The sequence below is a fragment of the Penaeus chinensis genome, chromosome 14, assembly GCF_019202785.1.
Source record: "Penaeus chinensis breed Huanghai No. 1 chromosome 14, ASM1920278v2, whole genome shotgun sequence".
NCBI classification, from domain to species: domain Eukaryota; kingdom Metazoa; phylum Arthropoda; class Malacostraca; order Decapoda; family Penaeidae; genus Penaeus; species Penaeus chinensis.
The window spans coordinates 23,782,973-23,795,472 of record NC_061832.1 but is presented as its reverse complement, the minus strand read 5'-3'; the positions used below and the strand labels follow the sequence as shown (position 1 = coordinate 23,795,472).

At 32.2% G+C, this 12,500-nt stretch overlaps 1 protein-coding gene across 3 annotated transcripts in view; it reads right to left on the bottom strand.

Annotated features, from left to right (window-relative positions):
• Window positions 1-1,238: 1,238 nt before the first annotated feature.
• Window positions 1,239-12,500, bottom strand: part of LOC125032422 (transcription factor sma-9-like) — an 11,802-nt gene continuing 540 nt past the window's right edge. For 2 of the 3 annotated variants that reach the window (XM_047623539.1, XM_047623540.1), the window contains exons 2-7: window positions 6,612-7,988; window positions 6,343-6,504; window positions 6,039-6,164; window positions 5,505-5,693; window positions 5,138-5,284; window positions 1,239-5,028 (exon numbers count right to left, since the gene is read on the bottom strand). In XM_047623539.1, the coding sequence (XP_047479495.1) occupies window positions 4,597-5,028; window positions 5,138-5,284; window positions 5,505-5,693; window positions 6,039-6,164; window positions 6,343-6,504; window positions 6,612-7,952 (2,397 nt within the window). In that variant the 5' untranslated portion in view covers window positions 7,953-7,988 and the 3' untranslated portion in view covers window positions 1,239-4,596. The remainder of the gene's footprint in view (window positions 5,029-5,137; window positions 5,285-5,504; window positions 5,694-6,038; window positions 6,165-6,342; window positions 6,505-6,611; window positions 7,989-12,500) is intronic. The other variant, XM_047623542.1, reaches the window with a different exon arrangement.

Here is a 12,500-nt window from a genome sequence, read left to right as displayed (position 1 = left end):
CACTTGAAAATGTGCTTCTCTCCTTAATTCAAGGATTAAAAACAGCTGAATTCTCCTCATTTTGGTTTACTCTCCATTTCTACCTGATGGTTCTTCTATTTCATCCATATGACCTACTGTTGTGTTATTGAGGGGCCCCAGTGGTAAAGAAATGATCAGTTTTGTCTGACCACTCGCTCAGGCTGATTTATGGAGACATTTGGCCATTTTCTTCTGTACTCGGTCAGCATGTGACATTGTTGAACTGTTAAAGAAAGTTCATTTTTCAAATATCTGTAGGTAGTTTTACCTTAGCAAGAAGAAATTCTGATCCCCATACTCGAAATCAGAAATGGCAAGGGAAAAAAGGATAGATATATAACTGTAATCATATAGATATAAATTCTGACAAATATAAAATAATCATATTAATTACCTAGTATTATATTATATTGACTTGCACTGCATCTCCTTCCAAGATCGAGTTGATATTCAACGAATGACTGATAACCAAATCATTACAATAATTAAGCTTTTCCTTATAAAGAATTACTGATTTAATGCAGACAGATGTCAAACAATGAAACCATTTTAAATTCTTGAATCAAAGCCGAGAGAGTCATGAGAAAGATCCAGCAATAACTAACTTTTACATTATATAACACACATATCTCTTCATAGAGGTGCTGTGTAAAGTTTTGAATTTGTCATGTTTTCCTTTTTCTCATCACAAATGGAAGACTTCTAAATCTAGGCATAAAATTCAAAGAAAAAAGAAAAGCCTACAAAAATTAGCATTTCACTCTCATAAAATTTCACTGCTTATTCTTCAGTAGCTTTAGCAATTATAGTGACATTATAACAAAGGGTTCCAGTGCTGATGAATTCTTAACGAAGCACCACACATTTCCCACACAAGAAATATGGAAATCATTGCAAAAACCTTAAATTACACATTACCACCTTTAATTTGTTTGCTATTTGATCCAAACAGCATATTATGTTCACAGTTTCACTAAGGTACAGTGCTGCCCATGGTTCTGGCACCCCTAAATATATGTGACACTATTTGCTTAGTTTTTTTTTTTCTGTTCTTCATTTAAGAGTAGGATTTGTAGTTATATTTGAATTATCCAGGCTTGATAATTTTAGGGTGGCAGTTGATTTTCTAATTCAGTTCTTGAGAAGTAAAATTCATTATTTTGAATTGTAAGAAACATTATTTTCAAACTATTTCTAAAAGGATCACATAAAACAAATTTCAATAAGATATTCATTTACTTTGTTACACTTGATCAACTAAGCAACTACATAAAAGCTCTCTACACCACAGCGCAGGCCACTTTCTTTGCCCACCAGCACAGTTAAAACAACAGAGAACAACACTATTTGCAATAAGCTTGATTGTTGAACATATTCTTCAGATATTGTCAAAGCTTACTGGTGTATACTGAAAATTATCATCTGTTTATTTGCACACATTAGTGAATTTGCTTCCTTTTTAAATATCACAAAAAATGCATAGTACTGCCTTGATATGTTGCTCTTACTGTCTTTAGTGTTTAAATAAAAGTGCAGGCCAAGTCACTTATCTAAATATTTAGCAGAGAAGCTTTGTAACTAAAGAATTAGTACCTAGTTGCTCTCCATGAGTGTTACATGCTTATAAGAAAATATACTGTTAATACCACCATTATTGAGAACATTACATGTACAGCCTAAAAGAAACTAATTAAGAGATCTACAGTGGAGACTTGCTACCCATATATCATTTAAATACAAAATATACACTTCTACTAGTGGCTGACACTCTTAGCTAAAGTAATTTACAATTCCCGTTTTATCACTCATCACTGCTCAACAGGATAGCAAACCACCAATTTTCATTACACATTGTCAGTTAGTTTCTTCATGAAGGTGACGAATGCTTATGCAAAATCACACTGGTTTACATTACATAATGTCAATTCAAAAATGCCATTAAAAATATACATTCACAAATGTCTATTTGAAATCAATAAATTGTGCTTGTCTAATAATGTTTAAAAATAAATTATAACATTCAAAATTAAACAGGAAGACTGGATAAATATATTCTTCATATATTTTGGCCACCAATCTTAAAAGACAAATATTTGAAACTGAGTACAACAGCAGAAACACTGAACAGTGGAGCAATTGAATACTGCCCTTGTTTTTGTGGCAGTAACAAGCCTAACTTTCCTGTTTACCATGCATAAATTTTCATCGACTAGTTCATCCAAAGGCGCTGAGAGCAGAGAGACAACAATCATGCCTCTCCTTTTCTTACAATTTGCCTTAGATTACATCCTAATGCCAAGATTTGTGTGGGATGCTATGGCACATAGGCCTAATGAATTCTTTATCCAGTGATGACAGAACTAATTCACTTTATAAAATGGGGGGGGGGGGGGCAAAATATATAACCATGAAAATATCCCTTGATAAATGGAAGATACAATACATGGAGTTTATCTGGAAGGGTTCTTCTCTGAAAATGAGGAAAGGAGAAAAAAAAAAAGGTCTTGTATCGAGAAAAGAAGCATATTTAGCATGTTTATATTAAATTACTTATGCATGTTTTACTAACGGCATTAAGTGGCTCCACCACATTTACATTACTTCTTAATGTAAAGCCAGTTTCTTCACACTGTTGTGTATCAGCATAAATATGTAAGTATTTTATGGTATATTTGGGAACAGCTAGCCAGCTCCTTGTGGTGTGAAGAAGGGAACCTCACAACACATCCAAATACATTTGTACTAATAGACCTTCATTTACTTCTCCGTGTAAAATGGTCTGAACTTAATCTAATGTGGCACAAAACACCAATCGACTGTGAAGGCCACTTGAAACATCCAGCCAACTGATATCCATTAAATAATAGAGAGATTCATTATTAGGAACACCTTTCAAAGCTTTCTCTAGCAAGTTTTGAAACACATCTGCATGAAAATACATACTCTTGAATTTAACCTATTACAACCTTGAAATGGCTATCACAGGGATAAATTTAATTGTGCTGAACTTTGCAAACAAGTTCATTTATGACAGTCCTTATCATATCTTGGAATAATAACATCTCTGATACCTGAATCTTAACCCACTGACGGCGGGCAAATGTACTGTCCACTGTGGTTTTCATTTATTAATTTTGCTTACATAAAGAAGGCTCCAGCTCCATCAATTAAAGGGCTTACTTTAACTCACCTGTTTACCCTATCCCTTCACTTTCCCAGAAAAAAAGGGGTTTCTAGTACTTTAATTATCACTACTAACATTAGTAGTAGTAGTAGTAGTAGTAGTAGTAGTAAAATGCTGTCAATAATGATAAGAAGAATAAAGATTAAAACTAGAAAATCTAAGAATGGTGAAGTCAAGTAGGTCTAGTAACTGACTGCTTAGGGACTAAATGCTTATGAATCCATCTATTTGTAAACAAACTTTATAAAACAAAACCTCAGTGGACAATTCTTGCATTCATACACACTCCCAGCATCAACAAGTTAACACCTATTGCTGCTTAAGTAAAGATTTTAGGATGATAATGATTTTTAAGAGATCAGAGCATTCAAATACTATTTTGGCATCAATTAGTATTAAGCTATGAAGCAATATTGTGATATATACATACATATGAATATCATAAGGTTTTGGTCAGCAAAATTTCCCTTCTAGAGAGCACTCATGCTCCTCTAATGCTGAAATATTTGATATTTGCTACTTCTTTAGTTCTTGTATAAAGCCCAACTCAACGATTTGAGTGAAACATCATCACGAAAGTAAAAAATCTGTCAAAATCAGGTATGACAGCTGCCGTCTTCTAAAAATGGACATTACTTTCTCGGCAAGAAACACTGCAACGTAACCCTCCCTGAGCCCTCAATATCTAAGACAAATGCAGTTATCTGGTTAGACTAGCTTCTAGCTTATAAATAGCAACCAAAATCAGAACAATAAGACAAATTAGAATATTTTATCTTTTTGATATTACTAAGAATACTGGAATGTTCAGTACCTGTTCTTTACAAGCAAATGGAACTGTAATTTATTCATATTACACGAGTTTAAGCAATAGATTCTGAAATCTATGTCCGAGTTCCAATGTCTGCCAACGAACATGTTGAAATTTATACATTTAATAGATAATAATATTAACAAATGCCCTCATAATATTCAACCCAGTTCTCATTATCATCATTATTAGTAATACCGAGAACATTACATATTTACTAATAATCAAAAAACAAAAATATAATAATACCCTATCATTACTAATGCTAACAATCACAAAAATAAAATTTATAAGAGTACAATATAAACACCGATATTAAAACATTCTACCAAAATGAAAAAAGAAATCTAGCTGCCGCAGAAATATTCATGACACCTTCCACACCAAAATCATCTATTTTTCTTTGACTACGAATAAAATCAATTTTAGACAAACAAGATCTTATATAAAAACAGTCTACTTGGGCGCTGAAATTTAAATACGAATCAATAAAAACAAAATCTCTTAGAGCTTTAAAAAAAAAAAAAAAAAAAAAAGTATAAACTATATGGTGAACTCAGCAGTGGAAGGCTTACTCTAGTCACTGATGGAAGGTGTTCTCTTTCATGCCAGCCATGAAGTAGGCAGGAGCTTCTAGCATCTTTTGGCAAGAAGGAATCTGGTTCATGGGTGGGGGAGCCATTGACTGGTGCGGCTCTAGATAGTGGCCTGGGAAGTAGATATCACCGTTGGGGATGTAGGCATGTGGAGGCTCCTGCATTGCAGCGGTGTGAGCCGGTGGAGGAGGAGGAGTGCAGTGGGGGTGGATGTGACCCATTGGAGGTGGAGGAGGGGTATACATTGGCTTGTTTTCTTGTTTATTATTCTGCTTCTTCTTAACAGTGCGGGGTTTCTTCGCTTTGTTGCTCACCTGGCACTGTTCTATGGTATGAGTTGGACTCATCGAATTTGGAGATTTTGCAGGTCGTAGGTGTTTGCCTCTTCTATCTGGCTCTGGCACTAGAGCTCCATCCTGTTAGGAGAGAACACTTCTGGTTACTAAATTGCAGTTCAAATGCTTGTCTAATTCACCAGCTATAATAAACAGCAAATGTCACCATAAAAACACTACCTTTACAAACCTTCATTTGATGAAATAGAGTTCGTAGTCTCTTGTCACTGGTCAGTCCGTGTGAGCTCATGAAAGCTCTTTTACAAACTCTCAAGTGCTTGCCACTAATACGAACGAAGTACTCAAAAGTGTTTTGTCTTCGGGATTCCTCTGCAGGCTAAAAGAGAGGAGAAATTCAAGAGAAAATTGTTTCCATAACTGCGAGCACTATGTCATTCAATATGATCTGCCAAGTTTGCCAAAAATCTGATCATTCCACACAATCATTTTCTGTTTCTAGGTTTAAATACTCATCTCAAGACAAAATAATTCATGTAATGCATTTTAATTTTCTTTAATATCAGAAATTATCAACAAATATAATGTCGTTTCCTTACATTTACCTTCTTGGTGTAACGACGCTTGACATCACACAGCTTGAGACACGTGAAAAGGTATGAATTTTGGAGATTAAAGTCACTCAAATCCCAGAAATTATTGAAAATTTCTAAAATCTTTGAACCCATCCGCTCCCAGCACTTGAGAGGGCAGTTGCAAGGTGAACCAATCATCCGTGCCCCAACCACCTGCAATATCATTCACAATTAATAATATATGATAACACCAAAGTAAACTCAAATTATCACATGGGGGGAGGGGATATGCACATGCACGAGTGTGTCCAAGTGGATGTCTGTTGGTGTATTTTAACACAATGCATCTAGTGAGGTTGTCTTCACAAATCATTAATTTCGCTGATAATATTTACAAAAGTGCAAGACATCCAAAATATTCTGAATTACACATAAACAAGTAAACTATGTACCTAAAACAAACTGGTAACTGGTAACTGCATTTTCTCTATACTGACCTAACAAGAAACAAAGAAAAATTTGCATACACGACTAAACAGCTCAAAGTGATCCACTCACCTTTCCTAAACGATTCACATATTCCCTTCCTGAATTTCTGTTCAGCTTTATTCGTTGTCGCTTTTGTTTCAACTGGTTTATGGCTTCCTCCGATTCCCTCTTGATCTGTGTAATTGTTGTGTCGATCTTGAAGGAAACAAGTTAACACATTAAATAATATATTAATAAATCCAATACCCTTCTTCTACCTGTCAAATACCATTTCATTTGTCTTTAAATAAGCCTCAGGTGATCAGACGTAACTACAAGCCGTTAGTCCTCAACCACATCAAAAGTGTAAACTAAAAAAAAAGTAAGACAGTACCACAGGTCCATTCCTAGGATCTATGTGGATGACGTTCTTCTTTGGGACGACGACTCGCTTCCTTTTCACTCTACGGGCCTTCTTCACCGGCTGCTTCTTCTCTCGCTCCTTCTTCTTCTTCCAAGGCCGTCGCCAAGTACGTTTCACGGGGACTGGTTTCACCTGCGAGTAGAGAATTGCACGTCATCCTTGTCGTTGCATTTACTCAAATCCAATAAATATTTGGGTTGCCTATGAAACCAGGTTGTAAAGGCTATATTTGTACTTACATCCGAACTACTAGTCCCACTTGGGGTTCCACTAGCTGCATTTGTTGAAGAGGTAGGCACATTGTTGACAGGCACTCCTTCACTGGTGACAATGCCTGTAAACACGATCAGAGGTGGGGAGGCAGCCGCCGCGCCGGGAGTTACGCCAGATGAAGGTGGCGTCTTTGCAGTGTTGGGGTGCTGCACTGCAACTGGCATTTGAAGACCATTTACAAGCTGTACATTATTCACTGCAGGCTGGGCCATTTGCACCTGCTGCTGTGGCTGACTTGGCTGCACTTGCTGTTGCCCAGGCTGTTGCTGCTGCTGCTGCTGCTGCTGCAATTGTTGCTGCTTTGGTGTCTGTTGCTGAGATTGCATCATTTGCTGTGTTGATGGCTGAGCCTGTTGTTGCACTTGCTGCTGGGTCTGTTGTTGAACCTGCTGCACCTGCTGTTGTACCTGCTGTTGAACTTGCTGCTGAACTTGGGCTTGCTGCTGAACCTGGGCTTGCTGTTGAACCTGCTGCTGAACCTGGGATTGCTGCTGAACTTGCTGCTGAACCTGGGCTTGTTGTTGAACTTGCTGTTGAACTTGGGCTTGCTGTTGAACCTGCTGTTGAACTTGCTGCTGAACTTGGGCTTGCTGCTGAACCTGCTGTTGAACTTGCTGCTGAACTTGGGCTTGCTGCTGAGCTTGCTGTTGAACCTGCTGCTGAACCTGGGCTTGCTGTTGAACCTGCTGCTGAACCTGGGCTTGTTGTTGAACCTGCTGCTGAACTTGCTGCTGAACCTGGGCTTGCTGCTGCGCTTGCTGTTGAGCTTGCTGTTGAGCCTGCTGCTGGGCTTGCTGCTGAGCTTGCTGCTGGGCCTGCTGTTGAGCAACTTGCTGCTGTGCCTGGTGGGCAGCTTGTTGAACCTGCTGTTGGGCTTGCTGTTGCTGGTGCTGCATCATCTGACGCTGCGCTATTGACTGCGCTTGCTGCTGAACATTCATTTGTTGTTGCATTAACTGAGACTGTGATAACGTCTGCTGTTGCTGCTGCTGTACATGTGGATGCTGCTGCACATGCTGCTGTTGTTGATGTTGCTGCACCATCTGGGCCATGGAAGTTTGTGCTTGAATGTGCAGGTGCTGAGTACTAGCCATTGACGGAACGGTGGTTGTCACGCCCGGCAAATTGACCATGGAGGTCACGGGGGCCGAGGAGTGCGGGGTCCCCAGCTGGCCCTGCTGCTGAGGCCGCGGTTCATCCTTGACATGGTGGTGGCTGCCCTGGCCTTCCTGAACCACCTCGCAGAACTGGAGAGGCGAGAACAGGTCCTGGGCAAAGCCAGCAGCCTCAGGGGCCGGCTCTGCCATGTCTTCCCTGGAGCCTTACCCTCTTTCCATTAAAACCTGGAATCAGTAGCGATAATGCATTAGAAACACAATCTTCAAAAAAGTAATGATGTGTGGGTATTTATATATATATACCTACCTACCTTCTTCCCATATCACCCTTAAATTTGCATATACAAAAATAAATAAATAAATAATAATAATAATAATAATTAAAATAATAAATAATAATAAAAAAATACAAGCATACAACAATATCAGCTATCTCAATGTAAGAATATATATCCGACACATAACTAGAAAAACAAGTTCAACTCGCAATAAACAATAAATCTACGTCAATTATCTAAACACTGCCAATAAAAAAGGAAACTCATCCCTCTAAGAAAAAAAAAAAAAAGCAATACCTACATTATCTCTTCATCCACAAGCATAGAAAAAAAAAAATACATTTCTCAACACGACCCTTAACCCACGAGAGAGAAGTAGACAAGTAGTAACGAGGACGTAATAGGGGCGAGTTTCTCTACCCTTGCTCCCACTTCATCCGACCGGCAACGTTGATTAGTTTTGCTTACACAGATGACTTCGCGGGAGGCTAGTCACCAGGGAGTCCTGCCTGATCTTACTTGTTTGTCCTTTCCTCTGATGTATGGAAGGATTTTTATTCTTTTTTTTATTATTGCCATTATCATTGATATTAAGTTTATCATAATCCCAATATCAATAATAATAAAAATAATCATTATAATAATAATAATAATAATAATAATAATAATTATAATATTAATAATAATAAAAATAATAATAACAATAATAATAATAATAAAAATAACAATAATTATAACAGTAACAGAAAATACAAAACTTCTACGAAAATTCATGGAACAACAATGTCAGGTGAGGCCAGGTAGGCCTACTAAGACTCACAAAACAAAACTGTAGTAGATGGTGCAATAATCTGGCTATCTGTAATCAACCTCATTGCAGGCATTCCAGTCTCACTTTTTGAAGTTTTTTTAATTTCAATTTAGCACTCAAAAACTGCACATCTTGCACATCTGATGATTTTTTTTTATACAGAAACGATGCTCCTGTCGGTAATAATTAATTATTATGGCAACAAAACAATGAAAATTACAATAATAAAAATCATAGCAATAATTATGATAATAATGATGATGATGATGATTAAAATAAAAAAGTAAAATAAGATTAAGAATATTATTAATCATAACAACTATAATACTGTAGTAGTAATGATATAAACAATAACAATAATATCAACAACAATAATATATCCCAAATAATATTACAATAATTTCCATAATAATAACATATCATTATATTATTAATAATAAAAATAATAACAATAATAATAATAATAATAATAATAATAATAATAATTATAGTAATAACAATAATAATAATAATAATAATAATAATAATAACAATAATAATAATAATGATAATAATAACTATAATGATAATAATAATTATAATAATTATAATAATAATAATAATAATAATAATAATAATAATAATAATAATAATAACAATGATAGTAATAACAATACAGATAACAGAAACAATAATGACAACAGCAGCAACAACAATAATAATAATAATAATCATAATCCTAAGAATAATGGTAATGGTGTGATGATGATGATGATGATGATGATGATGATGATGATGATGATGATAAAAATAATAATAAAAAATAATAACAATGATGATGATGATGATAATATAATAATAATAATAATAATAATAATAATAATAATAATAATAATAATAATAATAATGGTAATGGTAATAATTTTAGAATAATAATAATAATAATAATAATAATAATAATAATAATAATAATAATAATAGCAGCAATAATAATAATAATGGTGATGATAATGGTGATGATAATGATGATGATGATGATGATGATGATGATGATGATGATGATGATGATGATGATGATGATGATAATGATAACAATACCAACAATAATAATAATAATAATAATAATAATAATAATAATAATAACAATAATAATAATAACAATAATAATAATAATAATAACAATAACAACAACAATACCTCACTACTACTTTTAATAAAAATAATAATAGCAATAATAATAATAATAATAATAATAATAATAATAATAATAATAATAATGATAATAACAGCAACAATAATAATAATGGTAATGATGATGATGAGGATGATATTAAGAATAAGAATAATAAGAATAAGAATAAGAATAAGAAGAATAAGAATAAGAATAAGAATAATAAAATAATAATAATAATAATAATAATAATAATAATAATAACAACAATAACAATTATATAATAATAATAATAATATTAACAATAATTACAACAACATTACTACTAATAATAATAATAACAGCAATAATAATAATAATAATAATAATAATAATAATTATAACAATAATAATAACAATAATAATAACAATAATAATAAAAATAATAATAATAATAATAATAACAACAATACTACATTACTATTAATAAAAATAATATTAACAGTAACAAGAATATCAATGATGATGATGATGATGATGATGATGATGATGATGATGATGATGATGATGATGATAATGATAATGATAATGATAATGATAACAATAACAATAACAATAACAAAATAATAATAATAATAATAATAATAATAATAATAATAATAATAATAACAATAATAATAATAATAATAACAATAATAATAATAATAATAATAATAATAATATATAATATAATAAATAATAATAATAATAATAATAATAATATATAAATAATAAATAATAATAATAATTATAATAATAATAATAATAATAATTATAATAGTAATAATAATAATTATAATAATAAATAATAATAACAATCATATTGAAAACACTAACAACAATAATGATAACAATGACAATTATAACAAAAATGGTAATAAAAAAAAAATAATAAATAATAATAATAATAATAATAATAATAATAATAATAATAATAATAATAATAATAAAAACAACAAAAACAATAATAATAGCAGTAATAATAACTATAATAATAATAGTAAGAATAAAAGTAATGATGATGATAATGATGACTTACAAAAGCAATTACAATAATAACAATAACAATTATGATAAGGATAACAATAATGATGATAACAATGATAATGATGATATTCATGACGATAACATTAATTACAACAATAATAATGGTGATAATAATGATAATGACAATGATAATAGTAATAGTATGATGATGATGATGATGATGATGATGATGATGATGATGATGATGATGATGATGATAGTAGTAGTAGTAGTAGTAGAAGTAGTAGTAATAATAATAATAACAATAGTCATAGCAAGAGTAATTACAATAATAAACATGATCAATATCATAATGACAACAATGATCAATACCACTATTACTATCATTACCATTATCATTATCATTATCAATATCATTATTATCATTATTACTATTACTATTATTATTACTATTATTATCACTATTATTATTATTATTACTATTATTACTATTATTATTATTATTATTACTATTATTATTATTACTATTATTATTATTATTACTATTATTATTATTATTATTACTATTATTATTATTATTATTACTATTATTATTATTATTATTACTATTATTATTATTGTTACTATTATTATTATTGTTACTATTATTATTACTATTATTATTATTACTATTATTATCATTATTATTATTACTACTATTATTATTATTACTACTATTATTATTATTACTGTTATTATTATTATTATTACTATTATTATTATCATTAATATTATTAATATTATTATTCCTATAATTATTATTATTAATATTATTATTCCTATAATTATTATTATTATAACTATTATCATTATTATTAGTATTACTATTATTATTAATATTAATATTATTATTTGTTTTTTTTTTGGGGGGGTGAGAGAGAGACAGAGAGAGAGAGAGAGAGAGAGAGAGAGAGAGAGAGAGAGAGAGAGAGAGAGAGAGAGAGAGAGAGAGAGAGAGAGAGTGAGAGTGAGAGTGAGAGTGAGAGTGAGAGTGAGAGTGAGAGTGAGAGTGAGAGTGAGAGTGAGAGTGAGAGTGAGAGTGAGAGTGAGAATGAGAGTGAGAATGAGAATGAGAATGAGAATGAGAATAAGAGTGAGAATGAGTGTGTACATGTTTAATGCACCTATGTATGTGTATATGTATGTGTATATGTATGTGTATATGTTTATGTATGTGTATATGTTTATGTATATGTACATGTTTAAGTATATCTGTAGATATGCAATAATGTATGTGATATACATATATGCTTGTACAGAAAGATGAAATATGTTATATCTAACTACATACATAATGTAGGTTTATGTGTTTGCATGTACGTATATGCATGTATACAGTATATAAGGCCAAAATTCTGCCACAATCACCCCAACAGGCAGCGAATGTGCCCGAGGCCTTCAGACGGCGCCCAAGTGACAGCCAGTCTCTCCCAACCCCACCCACGCCCATTTCG